At 57.8% G+C, this 22,887-nt stretch overlaps 2 protein-coding genes across 4 annotated transcripts in view; one reads left to right on the top strand and one right to left on the bottom strand.

The window, feature by feature from the left end:
- Positions 1–839: 839 nt before the first annotated feature.
- CHRAC1 (chromatin accessibility complex subunit 1) lies at positions 840–4,529 on the top strand. The gene is made up of 3 exons (XM_075549224.1): positions 840–1,136; positions 2,852–2,978; positions 3,912–4,529. Exons 1-3 carry the CDS (start codon positions 990–992, stop codon positions 4,025–4,027), a joined length of 390 nt encoding a protein of 129 aa, XP_075405339.1. The 5' UTR covers positions 840–989; the 3' UTR covers positions 4,028–4,529.
- Positions 4,530–7,895: 3,366 nt separating this feature from the next.
- AGO2 (argonaute RISC catalytic component 2) overlaps positions 7,896–22,887 on the bottom strand; it is an 81,727-nt gene continuing 66,735 nt past the window's right edge. For all 3 annotated transcript variants that reach the window (XM_075549221.1, XM_075549222.1, XM_075549223.1), the window contains exons 15-19: positions 22,205–22,399; positions 21,319–21,453; positions 18,523–18,624; positions 17,959–18,158; positions 7,896–17,880 (exon numbers count right to left, since the gene is read on the bottom strand). In XM_075549221.1, coding sequence (XP_075405336.1) covers positions 17,772–17,880; positions 17,959–18,158; positions 18,523–18,624; positions 21,319–21,453; positions 22,205–22,399 — 741 coding nt within the window. In that variant the 3' untranslated portion in view covers positions 7,896–17,771. The remainder of the gene's footprint in view (positions 17,881–17,958; positions 18,159–18,522; positions 18,625–21,318; positions 21,454–22,204; positions 22,400–22,887) is intronic.

Below are 22,887 nucleotides of genomic sequence, written 5' to 3'. Positions count from 1 at the left end.
GAGTCTGGTAGTTGAATCCTCCTGGCACCTCTGTCCTCCATGTGCTAGTTTGTTGTGTCAAGGTGGCTCTGTGGGAGATGGGCCTGATATGTTGCTCCCAGGAACCTCAAGGGTGGTATTGAAGAGACCCAACAACGAAACCTACTTCTCCATCCCAACCTTGAGGCTGAAGATGCAATTGTCTACTTCAGGCTTGCCAGACAATAGGAACTCATCAAGCTCTGCCCTGTAGGATTCCTCATCTTGGCCGTGGCTGCCTTACTGCTCCGGACTTTGGCCCGGTCTCCCCCAGCGGATTCAGAGGGTCCTTTCAGAGACAGCAGTTGCCCTGACAGGTCCCATTGACCTCGGGCTTTTCTCAGAAGCAAGTTCAACAGGACCCAACCCTGGCTGATTCTCTGAGCCCCTGTGGCGCACAACTGGTCCTACACAGTGGGGTCCCTCGGGGTCTTCCCACCAGCACTCCCACGAGTCGGTACGTTGTCGGCCTGCTGTATTTCTCCTTCACGGTAGACTGCACTCCAGATTGCGAGCGTCGGGGCAGCATTGCATTCCGCCCACTCGGGAGTGCAACTGGTAGCGACCATTCGGAACTGGGTTCCGCTGCCACGCCCTGCCCCCACGTCTCGGGACTTCCCCGCTGCCCCTGTGACATTGGGGACCTCCGTTTCCCCGGCGGCGGCTTGCAGGCGACACGCCCTTCGCGTTGCTTCGCGGGCCGAGGCCAGGGAACCAGGGTGCGTGCAGGAGTCCTGCGCAGGTATGGCCGGCGTCGTCGCACACCGATGACGCGGCGCGCGCGGCATCGCGGGGCTGGTAGTCCCCGCCGGAAGGGCCGCCCCGGCTCGCGGCCGCGCCTCCGAGCACTCGAATTCCCATGGGGCAGCGGGGCTCCGGCGCCCAGCTCCAACTTTGTTTGCGGAGTCGGCGGCGGCGAGCTCGCGCGTGGGTCTGCTGCGGTCGCCACCCCCGGGGCAGGGGGTGGAGAGATGGCAGACGTGGTCGTCAGCAAAGACAAGGGCGGGGAGCAGCGACTCGTGTCGCTGCCCCTGTCCCGAATCCGAGTCATCATGAAGAGCTCCCCCGAGGTGTCCAGCATTAACCAGGAGGCGCTGGTGCTCACGGCCAAGGCCACGGTGAGGCAGGCTGCGAGCGGGGAGGGCCACGCGAGGCCGGGGTGCCGCCGCCCTCAACCGTCGCTCCCGCCCCGCCCCCCGGCGCGCAATGCCCAGACCCCCTCGGCTCGCGCGCCCCCGCTTCTCTACGCAGGCCCCGCCCTCCCCCCGCGCGCCCCCGCTTCTCTACGCAGGCCCCGCCCTCCCCCGCGCGCCCCCGCCCTCCCCCCGCGCGCCCCCGCTCTCCCCCCGCGCGCCCCCGCTTCTCTACGCAGGCCCCGCGCGCCCCCGCTCCCGCGCAGCGTCTCCTGTTGCTCCGGCCCTCCCTCTTCGACGTCCTCACGCTCCGCCCAGCGCGCGTCCTGCTGCCCCTCGCCTCCTGCGTCGCTCGTGCTGGCCCCCCCCCTCTCGCGGCTTGCGTTGTCCGCCCTTCCAGGCGCTCTTGAGCGGTAACGTGCGTCACTCCCGTCCTCCCTTGCGCGTCGTGCGTCACTCCCGCCCTCCCCTTTATGCCCCACGTCACGCTTGCCGCCCGCGCTCGTGGTCGGATTTCGCGGCGTCTCCCCCGCCCGCGCTCGGTCCTCGGGGGTCCGCAGCCCTCCCCCGTGCTGACCCCTGCCCCGCTTCGTGGCTCTGGGGCCCAGGGTTTAAACCCTCCTTCCCGTCGCAGGCTAGTCCCGTCCAGGTGTGGGGAACAGATCCCCGCCTCCCCCGAGCCCGGTGTGAGCTGAGCCAGGTGCACCCCCGCTTCACACTGGCCTGGGGGACCCGTGTCGCAGCCGCCCTGAGGTCGGGGCAGTGGCCCCCAGCTTCATACAGGCAGGACACACACGCCTGCCCGTCGCAGGCACGGAGCTGGGTATCAGATTCGAAATGCAGAGGGGAGAGCCCTAATCCAGGGCGCAGACGGAAATGGGTCAGAGTGAAGGCCCCTGACCTCATTGCAGTTGTAGTGCGTCTCTGGAAATGAGAAACGTGTGCCGAGTTTGACCGAATTTTTGAATGGTGCCATGTTATTAAATGTGACTCAGGTGAAAGCAGCCCAATCCATAACCAGGTCTTTTGGCGTTATCACACTCTTAAATGCTCTTGTGAGTTGAAAATGGAGATAACTCTCAGGGAGATAGCTGCTTTCCCACCAGCGTCTGTACAGCCCACATTCTCCGACCTTATCACCCCAAACCCCTTGATTTCCTGTCATTTGATTGGAGAAGGCAGGATCGAGTTGATCTGTCATTTGGCGAAGGCAGGATCAAGTTGATCTGTCGTTTAATTGGAGACGGCAGGATTGAGTTGATCTCCTGTCATTTAATTGGAGAAGGCAGGATTGAGTTGATCTGACATATAATTGGAGAAGGCAGGATCGAGTTGATTTCCTGTCATTTGGTTGGAGAACGCAGGATCAAGTTGATCTGTCATTTTGATTAGAAGGCAGGATAGAGTTGATCTCCTGTCATTTGGTTGGAGAAGGCAGAATCGAATTGATCTGTCATTTGATTGGAGAAGGCAGGGTCGAGTTGATCTCCTGTCATTTAATTGGAGAAGGCAGGATCAAGTTGATCTGTCGTTTAATTGGAGAAGGCAGGATCGAGTTGATCTCCTGTCATTTAATTGGAAAAGGCAGGATCAAGTGCAGTCTCTAATTGGGGTGTGGTTTTCTAGAAATGGGATTTCAGAGCGCAGCTTGACACTTTGCAGTGTTACTGTGTTTATTTTACTTTTCCGTTTCATTTTAGGAGCTCTTTGTTCAGTACCTGGCCAACTATTCCTACCGGCATGGCGGTGGGCGGGACCGAAGAGCGCTGTCCTACAGTGACCTGGCCCATGCCACCCAGGAGGCCGACGCCTTCCAGTTTCTTGCAGGTACTTGGAAAAACTCTGAGTGAGAACCACCTGGTCACTTAAACCTGGCATTTTCCTTCCTCTCCCTGGATGGGAGAGTTGGCCGGGCCCTGCACGGGCAGATAGTTTCCAATTTCCCCCTCCTTGACTTTTATACTGGCGCCCCCTAGAACAATCCGGAAGCCCAGAAGTTGCAAGAGAATATGGGTGAGCATGGGCAGCCCCCACCCTCAGGATCTACCCTGCTTCCCAAAGGACTGTGGACCAGGGGGCCATGCTCTGGGGAGTGGCTTCTCCCTTGGGTGGCCTAGTCCAGTGCTTCCCAGAATGGGCAAGCATCAGGAGAGGGTTTATCTGGATTATGGGAGGTAGTACAAACGTCTTTGATGGTCAGGGGCTGCTGAGTGATGTTTTCCTGCAGAGAGCAGTCGGGCAAATCCACTTGGGAGCCCATGGCCTCTCTGGTCAGTCTCAGGTGGTCTCAGATGGGGCAGCACAGCGAGACCTCTGTGTTTTTCTTTTTTTTTATTAGGGCCTCATACAACTCTTATCACAATCCAGACATATACATACATCAGTTGTAGAAATCACATCTGTACATTCTTTGCCCTAATCATTTTCGAAGGATTTGCTCTCCACTTAAGCCCTTTGCATCAGGTCCTCTTTTTTCCCCTCCCTCCCTGCTCCCCCCTCCCTCATGAGCCCTTGATAATTTATAAATTATTGTTTTGTCATATCTTGCCCTATCTGGTGTCTCCCTTCACCCCCTTTTCTGTTGTCTGTCCCCCAGGGAGGAGGTCACATGTAGATCCTTGTAATCGGTTCCCCACCTCTGCGTTTTTCTCTGGAGCTTTTTCTAGAGGTCAGAGCAGGGGCCCGTCCATCTTGAAATTTGCATTGATGCATTCCTGGTCTGTCATCATCGATGGTTCATGCACGTTTTCTGTTTTTAAGACATATTGCCTAAGAAGATCTTAGCCAGTAAGTACCTGAAAATGCTTAAGGAGCAGATGAGGGAAGACGAGGAGGAAGAGGAGGACGGTGAGGAGGACGACGAAGCCGACTCCTAAGTCCCTCGCAGCTCAGCCTGGCGAGACCTGCCTGGTCTGCCACACTGCTTCAAAGACATAGCTCTTGGACTTGGGTCTCCTACATTTCCAGAGCCTTCGAGGAGCTGGGGTCTCCCAGGCCAAGCCAGCGCACCTGAGGGAGGCAGCCCCTCCCACAGAGGCGACAGGAAGTGACCCCAAAGCAGCGGGCCAGCTACGGCTCTGATGCTGCAGAGGCAAAGCGCCTGCTCAGTGTCTAAAGTTGCTGATCAATCTGGAATCCTCCCTAAGCGGCAGTTGTATATGAATTTTTGTTTGTATATTTTGAAGTTCAGTCTTGTAACCCCAACTCGATGGAGCCTGAGCTACACATGAAGTTTGAGTCGCATGTTACATTTTAATGTGTCAAGAGAATGCTTTGTCCAAATATGCCTTTTTTTTAAACTGTAAAAGACTATACCATGTCTTTTCTGTTAAAAAACCCCTGTTTATATTTTTACAATAAAATGTTTTATGGAACTAACTTTGGAGTCTTGGGTGGTGGGAGTGTAGACAGGCATTCCTAAACGTGTCCTCCAGGGAAGAGTCCCAAGTCAAGCCAGCACCTCACACAGAACACGAAGTCTGTGCGTGCTCAGTCGGCCCTCACCTGGGTTCTTCCCCTCTGCAGCGCCAGCGTTCACAAGAGCCCCTCGGGCGAGTGCTGGAGAACAAGCCCACCAGCCCATGCTTCCGGGCCGTCTGTGGGCCACGCCAAGAGACAGCCACTGCTCACCCCCACCGTCACAGGAGGGACCAGCAAGCCCGAGTTGCAGTGGCTTCTGGACACCACATTTGTATTGTTCCTATTTTCAGGTCCTAAGAATGATATTTAAAATAATAAAAATATTATAGAAAGTTATTGTAACTCACAAACCATCAAAGCCACGCCCCCTCCCCCCCCCAAAAAAAGCCTTATGCCCACTGTCCTGGAGTCTCCTCTCAGTGGAGAATGAACAAGAGGGGACCTCCAAGGGGTCCGGAGCTAGCTCCCCACAGGCGCTCCCGCCTCCGTCTGCGTGGCCTCTGCAAAATGACAGCGGCTCCCTTGCCACTCACCCTGCTCTCATGAATGTCACCTGTCACAAAGGGGATCTCTGCTTGTGGCCTCTGGTTGGGTTACTTTGTATGTGGCACCAGGCTCTGGATTCGGCTGTGGTGGTGGTGTGTCAGCAGCAGTCCCTTCTGCTGCTGAAAAACAGTCCACCGGACAGACTGGCACTGTTGGCCACGCCCCAGACTGACGGGTCATTCCCTACTTTGTGGTGTCATGGTTAGGAGGTGGGCGTCTAACTGCAAGGTCAGCAGTTTGGAGCCAGCAGCTGCTCCGAGAAGGACAAGGCCTTCTAGGCCCGCCCATAAAGCGTGCAGTTTCAGACCCACAGGGGCCCTGCAGTGGCTGTGAGTTGGAATTGCCTCGATGGCAGTGAGTTTGGGGCTGGGCACAGGATTGGCTTTCATTTGGGGTCACATCTCTATGTTCCTGAGAGCCACCCACTTGTTCCCCAGGTGGCTGGGCCCTGTGGCCATCAGCAGTGGGTGGAGCCTCACTGAGTCACACTTGGCAACCAGTTTTGGTTTTTCACAGCCCCGCTGCTCTCGTGAGGCGGTCTTCCCTGAGCTTCTGGGGACAGTGCAGTCCCTGCCCGCAGAGGCGCAGTGCACACCCTCTCTCCGTCTTTGGGTCCGTTGCTGCTGCGCTTGCTTCCTTCCCGTGGAGCCAGAGCCCTCGTCATTTGTCCAAGTAGAAGGTTCGTCTTGCTTAACGTCCGGCAGCAGTTGTTGAGGAGCCGAGTATCAACCTGTTCTGTGGACCTTGCTTTTCATGTTACATCTCTTGTCACCAACTCTGCACACATGGGCTGCCGGGAGTGGCAATCGGCAGCTAACTACGTGTGCAGGCTGACATTTTCTATTGCTGCCTGTGTATTGGCCGCAAGCGACAGCAGGCTTGGCATAACCCCCGTGTGCTCAGCATGGGCTAACCCAGCCTCATGGGACAGGGCTTTAGGCCTCTCAAAGACATGCCCGGCCGTGGCTGCTGCAGCCCTGGTGAGCTGACCTTTGTGTGGAGGCACCCGCATTGTTCCCACTTGCGAAAGTTTGCTCATCTCAGTACAACTGATTTCCTCTGTTCAGAACAAACCTCACCGCCAGACCGGGCATCCCCCAAACACTCTCGTGGCCTCCTCCTATCCTCTATGTGGCTCCTTTGCCAGCAAGAGCGGTGTTGTCCTGCGGGTCAGGCAGGATGAGAAGCCCCGGTGCAGCTGGGGATGCTCAGCTCAAGGCCAGCAGTCCGACGCCCAGCAGCTGTTCCCAGGAGCAAGATGAGTCTTTCTGCTCCTGTGGAATTAGTCTCAGAAACCCACAGGGGCCGGCAGTTCTATCTGTCCTAGAGAAGGGTCACTGAGTCGGAGTGAGCTCGAGGGCAGCGAGTTGGGTTGGGTTTGGGGACGAGGAACCCTATGTGGTGTGTGGAGCGAGCAGGTGAGGATGGTATCCTGGGGCCCAGGGCCTTAGCACACCCTAGTCCTTGTTCTCCCTGTCCCTGTGCATCTGCCAAGCCAGGATCAGGAGGAGCTTATGTAGATGAATCCCCTGGCTCGGGAGCCTTACAGCAGTGGTCTAACTAACCGCCCAAGGGCTGGCTCGCTCTGCACCCGGCAACCTGTCGAATCCGTCCAACCTGCGGAGTCAGTCTGCTGTTGACAAAGGGGATTGTGGCTCAGGTCCACTAAGGGTTGAATCCGGGCTTAGGTAGGGTGGGGCTCGAACCTGGGAGAAAGCTCTTTGTGCTGTGCAGTCGGTGGAGTCCGGGGGCTTCCAGCCTGAAACTAAGGCCCTGCCGACGACACTGACCTCATTCTCCTTCCTTGTACCTTCCTCCACCCGCCATGCCTGCTGCTCTGCACAGCCTCCCATTGCCCAACCTCCTGTTCAGCCTCCCTCTGAACACTGGCGAACCCACAGATGGGAGTCCCTTACACACCTATACTTAGGTCTTCCCACGCCACCATGAGCTGCCGCTGGCCAGTTAGACGTGCAGGCAAAGCCAAGAGTGGACACAGATCGTGTGACTAAGTCAGGGCCCTGGGTGGATCCAGCAGGGGGCCCTTGTAATTGCTCACCCTCTTCTGACCAGCGTTCCCCAAAGCCAGAGGGCCCAGAGCCATCTTGTGGTTCCAGGTACTAAGAATTAACACAGGGTCCGGGGTCACACCTGTCATCACCGTTGAAAAGCACAGGGTTCCCAGCTCACTGAAGGGAAGAACTTTCCTGGATGTGGTCGGGAAGCACCGTGTCGATTCCGGGAAAGACGGGTGCAATCAGCCCCCCTCCGCCTGTCCGCCCTCCACCCCCGAGTCTTAGGAGTAGCTCTCCAGCGGGGCGCCCAGGTCATTCCTGCGCCCTTCACGCTGATCTTCTCACAGGCCCTCTTCTCCCGTAGAAGCACCTGCCCTGGAGGTTACCACCGTGGCAGCTGTAGTGACTACACGCTCCCCAGGAGCTCTCCGCACCTCGACACCCCTCCTGCCCCTTTCCAGCACCTCATGCTCAGCCCATGTGACCCCCCAGCTGCAGTCCGCTCCGGGGACAACACTGCTGGCTGTGCTCACTAGTGGACAAGGGCTTTCGACGGCACCCCTGCTCAAGGCTGCTGGAGGGGCAGTCGCAGACCACAACTGTCCTCCCCATACCGCCCTGGCTTCTCAAGCATGCATACCTGACTCCAGGGCACCCACGACCCCCGCCCACCACCAGCAGACACCTGGGACCATGAGCCGCAGGGAAGGAACAGGCGCCCCAGTAAGGCCACGCGCAATCAGAGGTCTCTAGGAGAGGCAGCTGTAAATAGGAGGAATTTTATTTTTTTTTATTTCATCTTTGCTGACATACTATGAGGCAAAACAAAATTGACACCATACAAAATAACTTTATAAAATATCGTTCACATCATATTTTATCGATTTTACAGCATTCTGTGCATGTTAGGGTTATGTAAGGAGGTGAAAACACTATGCCATATCTTTTAGTATCAGTTTATGTACACACAGTAAGAAACAAAACAAGCAACTGTTAGGGGGGGGGGTCCATGGATTTATTGCAAAAATAGTGCAAACTATTTAACCTAATAAGCTCAAACACACACGCAAAAGGACCCGGCTAAGCGTCAACAGGGCAGAAGCAGCTCGAGTCCGACAACAGTTCTCTTCACCTGTTTCCTCTCCAGTCACTCCAGGCCCCGCCCCGCCCCTGCTCCCCGGGGGCCCCTGGGCTCCCTCTCCTTCGCTGGCCACGCACTGTCTGCAATGCCTTCAGGATCACACCCCTTGCTGGAGACGGCGCTGCGCGGGAGGGCTGTGTGGACAACCTGGCGGTGCCCACGTGCTTGTTGAAAGCGCGAGAACAGGCCTGCACCTCCCGGTGACGAGGGGGAGTGCGGAGTTGAGAAAGCAGCGGGAGCAGACGGGTTGGGGACATTCTCATCTGCTCCCATCGCTCCCTTTGCCTCGCAGGGTCTACTGGGGTCAAGTCGGTATTGGGATTTAGGACAGCCTTTAAACCAGATAGTAGAGTCTACTTTTTGAAAGGAAAATGGTTGAAAATGAATTAAAATAATAATAGTAATAACAATAATAAAGAGGATACCATATATTCCTATAAGAGTAACTTCAACAATTCCTCTCAACAGTCTACCGGGGTCCGGGAAGCACAGACCCCAGGAACAGAGGGAGAACGCAGCGCACCGCGTCAAAGCCCACAGAAACAAAATGCAGCATAGTCAGGCTCTTTTTCCTTGAGGTACCTAGAGAAACTCAATCCTGTGTCCTAATAGTACTCCGGTGTGGCCGGGAACCACGAAGCGCTAGTAAAGGGAGCCAACCAGAGGTGCCTGTCAGCACCGAGAAAGTGCAGGCACGTCCACCTATGTCAAAGGACGAGGTACTCTACAACACACGGCTGAAGGTGGCCACCCGAAGGCCGGCGTCTCCTCTCTCTGAAGCCACCTCTCCCCCCTCTGAGCCAAGGGCTGGCACTTTGCCACCGAGGGACTTGGGTCTCATAAAATTTAGAGTCCTCGTGAAGATTGTAAAATTCTGCCCGGGAGGCAAGACCACCTTATGGGTATGAAATCAAATTTTTTACAAATCCATAAATAGTGTGTTACCCTTACCCCCCAAAAAATCGAGTAAGACCCTTGTAGTGGGAAAAACCTGGAACCATAACTCAGAGGAAAAGGGCACGTACTTCCTCGTCTTGGGCTCCCTCAGCTCCCACCGGACCCCCAGGTGCAGGAAGGGCAGGCCCCCCACCTCTATGCAGCCGAGAATGGTCTGTGTGCTGCCTTTGAAAGACGGACACAAGGGACTCTGGGGGAGTGGCTGCTGTCGGCTCAGCCTTGCCCGGGTTGGCACAGAGAGGGGTGGCAGCTATGGAGACATGCACAGGAGAGCTGGCTTCCTGGTCGCAACCTGCTCAGTTTCCTGCGGCCACTTGGGACCCCTCCTTCACGAAAGGGCTTTCGGGGCATTCTAGGCCAGCTCACTAGCACTTGGCAGAGGGGGGTGGAGGAAGGGTCCTCTCAAAGTCAGCGGTGGATGGGAGCCTTTCCCCTTCCAACCTGCAGCACAAAGTCCGTTTCTCTTCTGCTTACGTTTCCCTTCCTCGTTCGCCCTCTCTATGCGTTAGGAGTCAACACAAAAGGCACAAAATAAATAAAAGAAGATATCATTAAATAAACGGAAACGATGGTTTCAAGCTTCGCTGTGGAGCTGTCGCTCACTGGGTGGTGACTGTTCCCCAATTTGATTGGACAGACTTGGTTAAGTAGCACCCAACTGTGTAACTGAGGTAGGTCCACATTGTAACAAAAGCTGGGTCCCCTCCGGGTTCGCTCGGAAATTGAAGATGCTTTTTGGACAGAAACAAAAATCCCATGGCCAGAGGCCAAGGCCACGGAAGAAGGGCGGGTGACTAGCTGGAGTGAGTGTGGACCTCGCGGTGTGCGCTTGCAGACATGACGCACAGCCAGGCTGTGCTCCCTCAGCCACAGGCCCGTCCTGACAGCGGGAGCCACCAACACCCCTCCACCCCCCCAGGAAAAGGACCCTGAAAAACAGTCTCCAGGCTTCCCGGTGAGGCCGGGCAGCCGGCGGCCAGAGAAGCAGGGTGGGCCATGCTCACGAAGCAGCGGGGACGACAAAAGCCGGACGGGTTAGACAGGCAGGCAGACAGAGAGAGAGAGAGAGAGAGACAGAGTGACAGACACATCACAACAGCAGAAGTTTCCCTTTAGAACTCCAGAGAAAGAAGGGATTTGGTGGATCTCAGCTAGCGTCGCGATCTGAAGCAGACTCGTTCTGCCTAATCTTTTTGCATACTCTGAAACTTACAAGTGTAACATCTGATTAAGGCTTAATTGGAGTGGCTGCCGCCACCGAGCATCATGCAACACATGGGACACAGAACGTCGCGAAGCCAGAGGCCGCCGCCGCCTCGGAACAGCGGTTAGCAGGGCCTCTAATGGAGTAAGTAGCTTTACAACCCGCAGTGCAGGCAGACAGGCCTGAAGGAAGAATTTACACAGCAACGGTCACCTTCACAAGACAGCACTGCATGGTGTCGATACCGCAAGCAGGAGACACGGCCCCGGCGGCCCCTGGACACAGGGACACGGGCCCGGGGTGGGGCGCACAGGAACACGGGGGGTGGGGGGGCCCGCGGGCCGGGCCCTTGGAGCCGCTCAGCTTCTCTCAGAAAACCATCCGACCGTTATCGGTCCCCGTGTTGGAACGAGGGGGTTTCTGAGCGGCTGGCTTGCGGCAAGGGGCGGAGCAAAGAAGGGTTGAGATCCGCCCCTGGACTTCTGAGTTCTCTTATTTTTGGTTCTTCTCCTTTACTTTAGAAAAATAGAATTAGAGATGTTGAGAGCAAGGAGGGTGGAAAGCCCCCCGTTGGTGTGGCCTAAGTGACAGCAGGCTGGCAGAGGTAAGCAAGGCATGGCACAGGAGGCGGCAGGCCTTCCTGGAGTTCGCCGAGAAGCCACTCTGGTGGCAGAGACACTTGCACACTGTGCTCAGCCACCTGTTGGGTGAAGTCGCATAACTCCTTTTCGCCTTGACGGCTCTAACACGAGACTGTGTGCCTCTGCAACGCCGGTCAAACCCACCCTTCCAAAGTGGGGCTCCATTCTGGGCCCCTCTACACGCTGCAGGGTCTTAGCCAGACACGCCCGCGTGCTCTGCGGTGGAACCGGAATTGGGGGCCTGTGACCCTCCCCGCACTCTTGAGTCCTCACCTCTGCCCAGGAAAGGATCCTGCCTGTCTCTCCCAAGGGAGGGTCTGGGGCGAGGCACAGGAGGAGCCATTGAGAAAGAGCTTCTACATGTAAAGACACTGCGTTGTTCCCCCACTGACACCCGAGAACCCGCTAGCCACAGACGAGGAGGAATTGTAGTCAAGACCACCAGCCAAGGCACGGGAGGGCACCTGGCTGCAAGAGTTGGCGAGAGAAGTCGGAGTCCAGGCAAGTCAGAGTGGGGTCCCCGATGCCCGCCAGGGTGGCCCCTGGCGTCCAGGAGGAGACAGGGCTGGGTAGCACCGTGGGTCGAGGGCTTCCCGAGCGGCTCACGGGGAGCGGTGGGTTCCAACGTGGACTCCCACCGACAGACGGCGTTGTTGGCATGCCTCTGAGAAGCCCCCCGCTGATGGGTGTGCCCACAGCCTGGCTGGGTGGTAGGAAGTCACCCCTGGGCACAGACAGAGGCAGAGGGCCAGCGGTCAGTGTGTGGGGTCCTGGCTGCCTCTCGGTGAAGCCGAGCCTGGTGAGATGCTGAAAGGCACGGGTCCGAGCCTGGCCCTCCCTCCCCAGCTGACCTGGCCAGAGCAGCAGGGACCCTGCAGCTCAAGGGAGCACCTGGGCTGGTACGGGCTGGGGGCTCCTTGGGTCAGCTCACTGGTTGGAAGTTGGGGAGGGGGGCTTGAAAATGCTGGAGTCACTTGGGGAAGAGTGTGGTTTCTATTTGGTGTATCGGTTCTAACTTGGAACTGCCGAGCTCTGAGGAGGTCCGACATAGGAGAGACTCCGTCTCCTGCCAGAACCACCACCTCAGCAAGCAGTTGGGGGGTGGGGGAATGCCCAGGGCCTCTGGCCCTGGGCAGGTGGCACCCCACAGCGAGACAGCCGGATGGTTCTAAAATCAGAGATGCCAAGAGTTTGTTACCGGAAGCACCAGCACCTTGGGCTCACTGGGAGCAGAGATGGTGGCAGACCCGAGGCTGACAGCTCCACGGGGCTGAAGGGCACTGGTTGAGCCAGCGGGGCCAAGCAAGGTGGCCAGGGGCTCAGGTCCCATGACCACCCGAGGTGCCTGTGTGTCCAGAGAGAATGAGGAGACCCCATGGTCACGGAGCTCTTGGAATTGGGAGTCACATGAGACCCTGCTTTGGGGGTCTCTGTAGTTGGAGCCAACAGTGGGACACAGGTCAGTTCCCAATACTGCTCCCCAACCCCCATAGGACAATCCCAGGGGCCTAAACAAGCCACAGCGACACGTCCAGGCCACCCCCTGCCACACAAGGAGGTGCCCCACAGCGATCTGATAAAGGAACTCAAGATGAGCAGACACGGGGCCTGGCCGGCCCCCAGCACAGGCAGCAGCACTCCTGGGGGCAGCCGGTCACAAGCAGACCCTACTGAGCACCACCAGTGGAGGCTGCCACCCTCATCCCTATGGAGACATGGCCCGAGGTTGGGGGGCACCTTTGCTTCAAGGACTCCCCCTACCATGTTGTTGAGTGTGAATGGTGTCTGCTCAGCTGTCCTACCTGCAGGGACCCTCAGGAGTCTTCAGGGAGTCAAAAACGGGGAGGGGCCACCGAGTGAAGCTGGGAGGAAAGTGCTTGTCTCAGGGACAGGGAAGGGACAAGCCAGTCAGGGCAGGTGTCCGCTGCAGGGCCTCTCACTGATGCCAGTCTGGGGCCCCGGGGGGCACAGTATGGCACATTTTCAAGCTGGAGCGTAATGAGGGAGGCTCACTAGTGGGGAGCGGGAGGGGGGTTGTCAGTAAGTTTCGGGCAGGGGATCCGAGGTAGCCTTCATCCGTGTGTGGGTCCCTGACTCCGCAGTACTTGGAGACCTCACGCTGGAGCGACTCAGCCGAGCCGGTACATTCATCTGAGACAGGCAAATGGCGAGGGGCGTGCATGAGGGGCCATGGGCTCCCTTCTCAGACCACAAGGAGAGCCACACATGCTCTGGGGTGGGGGTTCAGAGGGCACGGCTAATCTAGCAAACCATGGGGCCACAGAGAACTGCATCTCGTGGTTTGTTGTAAGCATCTTTGTGTGAAATCACGGTGACCCCATGGCTTGACGGGGGTGGGGGGAGGGAAGAGCCAGCAGCGCCTCCCCCTCAACACACCCCTTGCTCCCATTCTCAGCTGCCCCAGACTTCTTGTCCATGGAACTGGGAAGAGACATGGGGTGGGGTGGGGTGGGGGCCTCAGGTTCGCATCCACCAGCTGCTTGGCTTTGTGAGAAAAAGCAGTGGCTCTCACTTCTTTACAGACTGACAGGCTGGGGGAGCCCAGCGGGGCGGGACAACTCTGCTCTGTCCTGCAGGGTGTACGGGCCATCCTCCCCAAAGAGAGCAGTGCAGGTGGCAGGGTAAAAACAGGGTGGGCAACGAGGGGGGGGGGATCTGGTTTGTCCTTTACAAAAGGCCATGGGCACAGAGCCAGCACAAGTCTGGGCCACATGGCCCCAAAGCGTAATACTGAAAACTGCCCACCCCCACCAAAGCCAGCCACCGAGCCACGCCACCTCCACGGCCCCAGTGCTGTGCACAGGCCTTGTCAGGCAAAGGGTGAGGGGAGGGGATGCAAAGTGTGGCGGGGGGGAGGGAGGGGAGAAGAAAGGGATTCTTAAAAAACAAAAACAAAAACCCATCATTTCAGTGCAACTGATTTGAGCTGGAGTCTCCTTTACGAAGATCGCCGGTGTGGACGATGCTGGGCACAGGCCCCCACCGATGCTAGGTTTGATGCTGGGAACACGCTCCCGGGGGCCTTTGGGAGGGCAGATTGGGCATAAAGGGGCCTCCTTCCTGAGCCCAGAACACTGAGGAGGCTTCTGTCGGCTCTACATTCCCTTTCTCGTGAGCTCGAGATAAGAAGTCACAGGAAAACGTCTTATGGCTTGTTTGGGCCCCTGGGATTGCTCTGTCGGGATGGTGTCCATGTCAAGGCTGAGGGAGGCGCCATGGAAACCCTGTCAGCCACTTGGGAGAGCTGTGTCAGGGCACTGAGGACGCCAGGACACAGGCCAGTGTTCCCAGGACCTCGCACAATCTCCAGAGAGGCCGCCCCTGCCCCAGAGGCCCAGCCCGAGGCTGGCCTCCCCTTAACATCTTGTATCAAATATAGAATCTGACTGGAAAACGCCCTTGTAAAAATAAGATTTAAATCACTTGCAGACCCATGTGAGACCCCATGGCTGCACAGCTAAGGGAAGGAAGCAAAAAACAGACAACAACACTCATCCAGCAAAGCACAGTTGTGGCTTTCACACAACAAAGTCAAACTGGTGGGTGGCCATCAGATGACTCAGAATGGCTGGGGAGGCTTCTGCCAGCCCCCAGGCCAGCAGAAAGGACAAGACAGACAGCTACCTGTGCACCTCACCACGCTTTACAGTCGAGCAGAATATCCCCTCCCTACCCCCGCCCCTCCCTGCGGAAACTGAACTCTCGCCGTCCTGGGGTGCCCAACAGCTACCATGGCTGTAACATCACAGCCACCTCCCTTCCCGGGGCAGCCGGCTCGCAGCCCAGCGCTCGGGGACCCTCACTCGAGGGAGGAAGGCACGTCCAGGAAGGAGGTGACCCTCGCAGGGCGAAGCCCTGCACGCACAGAGCTCTCAAACCAGCAGGCGCGGGCACACACACAACCCAGCGCCAACGCAAACCCTCTGACAGAAGTAACCAGGGCGCCTGCCCCTGCCGGCCCAGAGCTCAGGCGGTGACTCGGAGAAGCAGGGGTGTGCTCGCACAGTGGGGGCTCCCATTCCCCAGCCCTTAGTCACAGCAGGAGAGCCGTCCAGTGGGGCAGCCTAGCAGGGGCCAGCAGGAACTGCTGGGCGAGCCCCCTCAGATTGTTCTTCCAGGGCAGCCTGGTGTCTGCTTTAAGCAAGGCACCCCTCCCTTGACTGTAGCGAAGGGACAGATCTGAATGGCCCTGTGCCTCCAGAGACTGCTAGACCCGGTCAGAGGGCAGTGTGGGCGGCTGGGGTGTCCGAGCCTGCAGCACCCTCAAAGGAACCATGAGGTGCTAGGTTGCTGTGGGGTGGGGCGGGGCAACAGGCCCAGAACTGGTTGTGCCCCTGCACTCCACTCTGTGATCTTACACGGTCTCAAAATTTGGGGGGAAAGTGCCTGGAGGAGTTCCAATGGTGACAGTGGGGGGAGGGGAAGTGATGATCATTTATTTACCTGAGAAATCGTGATCACAGCCATCGGATCTCAAAGTCATCTGAAGGAGGCCCAAAGGTGTGTGCGGTCCCCACTGGCGGCGAGCATCTGACGTATGTCATTAGTCTGAGGACGCCCCTCCCCCTCAGGCACCACCACCCACAGGCCGGCCAGGCCCTCAGAACCCTGGGAAGAGATGCCCAGGCCCAGCCCTGGAGGATGAGGTGAGGCCTGACACCTGTGCACATGCACCCCCACCCCACACCCCCTCAGACAGAGAGGCGAGGCCGGATACCGCCAAGACCTAGAACAATGCTGGCCAAGACTGCCCCAGCCAAGCACTCCCAGGGGTATGGCCAGGGGCGTCTGCACCTTCTGAGGACACGAAACAGCGTCAACTGCCTGCCAACATCAGGGACTGGCTGTCTCTCAGAGCACAGGCTCATCGCTCGAAAGCCAAAAGAAAACCAACCAAAAAACCCAAACCAAGACACAGCAAGAAGAGACCAAGGTACTGAGCACACACTCCCATGCACACACACACACGCTAAGAAAACAGCTTCACAAGTAACTGCCACTCTGTCATCTCCACCCCAGCCCAGGCAAGCAGCTCCTGGGGCTGCCCCACCCCCAGTGGGGACAGACATGGGTGTCTACTCCAGCAGGAGGTGCCCCCACCCCCACTGCAAGGCCAGAGGTACAGGGCATGGGGGACCAAGCAGGAATCGGGGTAAAGCACGAGAGCACCAAGCAGCACTGGCTGGGAGTGGGTTGGGGGGTGCCCCTCCCCGCCCCTGGGCTCATAGGGTTGTAGGAAAGTAGTGTACAAAGGGCAGACAACCCCCCCCCCTTCCCCATTCAGCACAACACAGCTGTCTGGCCTCCACCCCCACCCCACCCCCTTTCCCAACAGATTGGCAAAACTCATTTCTGGGCCCTCGGCCGTGCATTCTGACACATGTGTCCAGTCCTCCATGACCTCACCCCAGGCTGGCACCACCCCCCTCGTGCCATCGTGCCCCTCGAGGCAATCGCTGACTGTGGCCGGCGGCTATGACCTTCAGCGTTTAGATCCTATGAGACGTGACTGGCTGTAAGCACAGAGGGGCGCCGCCAGGGAGCACACGCAAATCCCACGTGTGCTTGATTGGCCGAGTAACTCAGGGTAGGCGGGAGGGGCAGGGACAAGGATGTGGGGGTATGGCAGGGGATGTCCCTCGGGGGACATAGGGGGTGGGGGTGGGGGCAGACGACCAGAATGCTCTCGATATGCTCTACCGGTCACAAGAAGCACCCCATTGTAGATAAAACCTAGCACAACAAATCCAAAACCAAACCAGGAAAAAAAACCCAAACCAACAACAGCTTCTACATACCTATCACATTAATACTGTAAATCAGATATATATTTTTTCCTCTCTTACATTAAAGACATTAACAGTGAAAAAGGATTGTACTGTATTTATCACCACAGACCCGTATTCTTTAGAAACTTTGGAAAATAAATGTCACAGTCCTAGAGGACAAGTCTGACGATTAGTCTGTCAGTATTCTCTCTCTTTTTCCTTTAAATATACTTTTCTGACAACGGCACTTGCCCACCAATCTCTCTGGACTATAAATGCCTCCTCCTGCCACTGCCCCCAAACTCAATCTGAGACAGGGCGGCACAGGCAGATAGGACGGGGGCACTGCGGTCGCCACCCCCCACCCCCAGGCACAGTGCCCTCCCGGGACCCTGACAGGGTCACTGTGACCCCACTGCAGTGACGACACGGGGGGGGGCGCTTTGTGTTGTTCTCATCTTGGGGGTCCTCACAGCGTGTTGGAGCCCACCCGCGTTCATGGAGGGCCACGGGTCAAAAGACAGGTTAACTTGAACGACCAGATACATTAAAAATGTTGTAAAGCCCTGAGTTTGTCGATTGGTTTTAGAACTACCTTTTCCCTTTTTCTTTTAGGAAACACGGACTTCTATCTTTAATAAGCAGCTTATAGATTTTGGCAAACCCTATTTCCTACAACACTGGGGGGAAGGCGGCGGGTGGGGGTGGGGGGTCTCATACAGGTCTGCAGTTCAAAATCCGAGTTTGAAATCTGGGACGAAAGGCCTCCTGGGCCATGGGAGTCTGGGAACGCAAGGGGCGTCTCATGGTCCAAGGCTGGCTGTCTCGGGGGGCTGGGCTGTTGGTCTGAGTGTAGCTGGTCTCGTGTGAATCCAACTCAGTATGCCGTCACAAGCACTCGGACACGTCAGGCGAAGTACATGGTACGCAGCGTGTCCTGGTGGACCTGCACGGCCTTGGCCAGGGCCTGGTGGTCTCGGCCGTTGCTCTGCCCAGAGGTATGGCTTCCTTCCGCACTGTGGGGACAGGGTGGACGCGTGAGCGCACCCCAGCCCACTCCAGCAGCCGCCCGTCCTGCAGGGCCTGCCACTCACCTGTCATGCTCCTTGTCCACCAGGTGGTACCTGGCCCGGAAGGCCACCAGGTGGGCATAGTAGGCGGGCGCGGGGATGGACACGGAGCGCGTGCAGCGCACGTAGGTGTGGCACAGCTGGTAGGTGAGGACCTGCAGCTCGTCGGAGGAGAACCGGTTGTCGTCCCACAGGACGTGGTAGTGGGAGGGCCGGCTTGTGCCCTGCAGACACAGTGCAGAGTTAGCAGGGGTTCGAGAGCCAGAGATGAGGGCACCTAAGGCCCCCCCCCCACCACACACACACACAGGGATCCCCTCTCCCAGGGCCTGCTGCCCGCCCAGCCCTGGTCCTGGGCAGCGAACGGCCTGGGTCAGAAGTAGCAGGCAGAGCACCGTGCCCCGAGCAACCCTAGGCCTGGTCTGCTCGCTGTCTCTGTGAGCCAGCAGGTCAGCTGGGTGGGGGTGAGAGGGGCGGGGGAGAGTGAGTCAGCATGTCATGTCTGCCATGTGTCCCCCAGTCCCAGGGTTTGCAGAGCATGTGGCTGACAGTGGTGAGACCCTGCACTGTAGCTGGGGCCGGCCTCACCTGTATGCCGGCGTGGCTGCACAGGTAGAAGTCAAACTCGGTCGGGTGGGTGATCTTTGTGTCCACAGTGGTGCCTGCTGGGATGTTTCCACTCTTCCCGACCTGCAGAGACACGGAGCCTCATCAGACAAGCCAGGGCCCCTGGGCAGGGACGGGGGCTGCACCAATGCCACCCGGTGCCAGAAGCAGTCTTGTTTCTATGTCTCTGCATTAGTCAGTGCACAAGCTAGGGGCCGCTGAGTTACAGAGCCGCGGCCAGAGCGAGCGTCCTAATTGGAATGGCGTTACTGTCTGCACGTCCTAGGAGGCGGCCCTGGTGCTGTGCAGTCCCACTCCTCTTAGTACACATGCTAGGGGCCAGGGTGTCACACAGACAGTGATGGCGGGGAGTTGGCGCCCTAAGTGGACCGGTGTAGTCGCCCGCACGTCCCAGGAGGAGGCCCTCATGTCACAGCCAGCGATGGCTGGGGAGCCAGTGTTCTAATTGGAACGGAGTGGCTGCCCACACATCCCAATAGGAGTCCCGCAGGGCTGGGGGGTCACCCCACTTACAGAGGGACCTGCACTCTCACCAAATACAAGTCTGCAGCCTCTCTGGATGATGGACACTTGTTGGGTGGACAATGGTCTATGTACATAGGCACCCAAGCCGAGGCCCACTGGGCAGGAAGGCCCAGAAACGGCCAGAACACAGCCTTTGGGGTGACTGAATTACCACCGAGAGAGCAGACTGCCTCAGCTGGAGCCAGCCGTGAAGCAGGAGGGTGGCTACAAACAGCACAAAGGCGAGAGACCCCCTGGGGTCCCATTCAGGGACATCTCGAGCAACCACTGACAGAGACAACGTTCTACACCCTCATCTGCCTGGAGCACCACTTGTCTGCGGCCACCACATCAAGTTCAACCCACAGTGACCCGACAGGACAGAGCAGAGCTCCCTTGGAGGGTCTCTGGGACTGTGCGTGTTTCTCCGGGCGCAGACAGCCTCATCGTCCTCCTGGGGAGAGCAGCTGGTGGGTTTGAACCAATGATCTTTTGGTTAGTTAGCTCCACCACCAGAACTCCTGAATAAGTGTACACATGGTCATGAAAGCAGCTGCACTGGCCTCTTTGCTCAAGGAAGCAGTGAGTCTAAGGGTCCGCCACATGTACCGCAGACCAGGAGAAACTAGATGGTGCCCAGCTACTGCCGCCTGACCAAGACCACCACACAAGACTCCAGTAGAATGGGTAAAACAAAACAACAAAGAAACAACCAAACCCACCTACTTAAAATAAGGAAAACAAAACAAAAAACCCGCAGGACTTCCAGGCTTGAAATCAGAGCAAGGGTGACGGGCCCTTTCCCCACCAAGGCTTTGGTAATTTTTCAAACATCCTTCTCGGGCCAGACTGCTCAAAGGTGTCGTGAACTCACCCCTAAGTGAAGGCTGGAAGGAATGGACGCTCTTTGGTGGGGCGTGTGCTGTTAGCCTTGTATGGCCCTCCAGGATCGTTGGTAGTGTAGTGAACTAGCTGAAAGGCCAGCAGTTCAAAGCCACCAGTCTCTCAAGACAGAGGGGGCTTTCTACTCCCATCAAGAGTCACGGACTCGGAAACCCACAGGAGCAGTTAGTTTAGCTAGCCTGTCCTACAGGGTGGTTCTGAGTGTGTTTGGATTGGGCATCTGGCCCTCAGGTTAGAAGCTTCTTGACTCGCAGATCAGAGGAACCCTCAGGACTATGGCCCAAGAGCCCTCTGGCTTAAAATCGAAGGCAGGACCCCAAACCCACACTAACCCCTGCAAAGCACATGCTCTTCAGATGGTCTGTTGTCCAGAGCCAAGGATACCAACAACCCCCAACCACAGAGGGGAAAGCAGGGAGGGGCAAGGAAGCAGGAGACCAGAAACGGGCCCGGGCAGGTCCCTGGAGTCAGTGACCAAGGTCACAAACCATTCCCATGGAAGCCAGTGGGTGGAAAGCTCGTCTGCCATGTTGAGGTACACGTCACAGTACAATCAAACACTAACAGGAAATGCCGCCGCTACCTAGCTGCTCACACCCTCCACCCCCAGCACCAGAGAGCTCCCAGCCCCACCACCCCCCAAGTGGGTGCCGAGCAGCATTTTCAAGGATGCACACGACACCGGCGTCCTCCCCACTCCCCTCAGGTGCCTCTCGTTCCACAACAATGCCATCTTTGGAAGCAATAGCCCCCAAGCACCCCCCACCCCAGTCCCGCCCCTGAACTTCCAGCTCATTATTGCATGGCTAGCCTTTCCGATTCCCCTGGCGGCGCCCACTGACGTCGCGGGTTCCAGGTCAGGCTGCAAACCGGAAGGCCAGCAGTGGGAACCCACCAGCCGCTCCGTGGGAGAGAGATAAGCCTGTCGCCTTTTGTCGAGATTTACAGCCTCGGGAACCCTTGGGGCAGCTCTGCTTGGTCCTATAGAGTCAGTAGGAGTCAGGGTGGAGCCGGGGGTGGTTGGGGTTGGGAAGTTCCCACACGCTTGTGTTATGTTTTGGTGAATGCTTGTACGTAAGCGCCTATAAGCTATCAGACAGAACTGCGTATTTGTGGGAAGGAAACTGAGAGTGCACGCCACCCCCACCTCCCCCACGAGACTGAAACAGCTGTCTTATGTCAGACCCTCACTAAACCTAACCCAATCAGACACCAGGCCCAAGCGCTGTGTTCTCTTAAAGATCTACCTGTTCAAGGGCACCTGGGAAGGCTGGGCAGGAGCCTCAGCGTGTGCTCTGTCTGAGAGCAGCACCCCTCACCACCACCCCTCAGCCTTTCTCCCTCTCTCACCCGCTCGTTCTTGTCGGTGCAGAAGAGGCGGGTGTGGTGGCGTTTCTGAACCACGATGAAGGTGATCCCCGGCTGGTAGTCCTTCTCCAGCTTGATGCACGCCTCTCGGATGGCCAGCAGCTCGTGGTGCAGGACCTGCAGGGAGCAGGGGGAGGGAGGCAGCCGGTACGTTAGACATAGGCGCCCTACAGCGAGGTCACGGACCATTGGGCACTGTTCTGCCGCCAGGTCATACCGACGCACCAGTAGCCGCGCCCTCAATGTCCCCCTAGTGGCAGGCTTTCTCCCCGTGGCAACGAGCCTCTCGGTGGGCTTGAACCAGCAGCCCTCGGTAGCTGCGCACTCGGTGGTGGCCACACGAGGGCTCCTGCTCCAGAGAAGCTAAACTGCTGGGGCACGGCCATCACTGAAAGGCGTTGGTGGCTTCTGAGCTCGCATCTCCTCCACTCAGCTGTGCCTCTGGAGGTGACCCCACTCAGGGGGTGCATGGGCGTGTCACAAGCACATGACCGATTCTCCCAAGAGGCAGGTTTCTAACTGAGCTAGTACATAAAATTGCCTCACACGGGGTGTTTGAATGCTCTACAGAAGCACCCACAATATCCCACCACTGTGGGATGGCGGGGGACCAGGCTGCCAGGGCTTCCTCCTGTTGGACATGGGGTCACTACGACTGGAAACAACACGAGCACCCCCCGACCACCCCCGCAGTAGCAGTGAGTGTGTGTCGCTTGGGTTTCTATCTGAGAGGGGCCAGCAGCAGGTCCAAGAATAGGTTGAGGGGCACAGGCGCCGGACCTGCACTCAGACACTGTCCACTGAGGCTGTTCTGCAGGCGAGGGGAGTGTGGCTCAGAAACCCAAAGGCCGCCAGGGTCGACCCCCACCTGCTGGAACTGGCCCTCGGAGACGCCGTCTCGGTAGAAGATGATGCGTGTGGGCTTGAAGCGCGTGGACTTGTAGAACTGGATGAGCAGCTCGCGCACCATGGCTGCCAGGTCCTGGATGATCTCCTGCCGGTGCTGCTGCACCCGCACGGTGGCACAATAGCGGTTGGGGTGGGCATCCATGCTGCCCACGACCTGGGGGGCGGGGGAATGGACAGACACGGCGGGCTTGTCAGGGCTGAGAACCTGGGGGGTACACCTGGAAGCCACACAATGGTCCATCCCAGTGAACGCCTGCTGTGTTTGTGCGTGCATGCGCATGCGTTCACACGTGGGCATCGTTTGCCACCACACCCCAGCGAAGAAGGGCTTCGCGAGATACGCCACAGCAAGAGACAATGACTCAGAGCCTTGGAGCTTCTTGTGATCAGCTACAGCTGAGTGACATCCAGGCAAGGCAGTGCAGTCAGAGACAAGCTCCCTGGTGTGTCTGCTGCTGTCCTCCTGGTGGGCTTCAAGGCTAATGGCCTTCCCAAAGCAGCTGTCACATGTCAACATCTTTGCCCCCAACACACAGTCACAGGCACAACTCCCAGCAGCCCCCGACACCCAGGCAGTGTGCCACAGGCATGGCCAACAGCAGGGCCCGCAGTTGGGATCCCAAGTGAAACCAGGAGACTGGC

The sequence above is a fragment of the Tenrec ecaudatus genome, chromosome 5, assembly GCF_050624435.1.
Source record: "Tenrec ecaudatus isolate mTenEca1 chromosome 5, mTenEca1.hap1, whole genome shotgun sequence".
In the NCBI taxonomy this organism is placed as follows: domain Eukaryota; kingdom Metazoa; phylum Chordata; class Mammalia; order Afrosoricida; family Tenrecidae; genus Tenrec; species Tenrec ecaudatus.
Note: the sequence above shows the minus strand (reverse complement) of the source record. Positions and strands in the feature narration are given on the sequence as shown.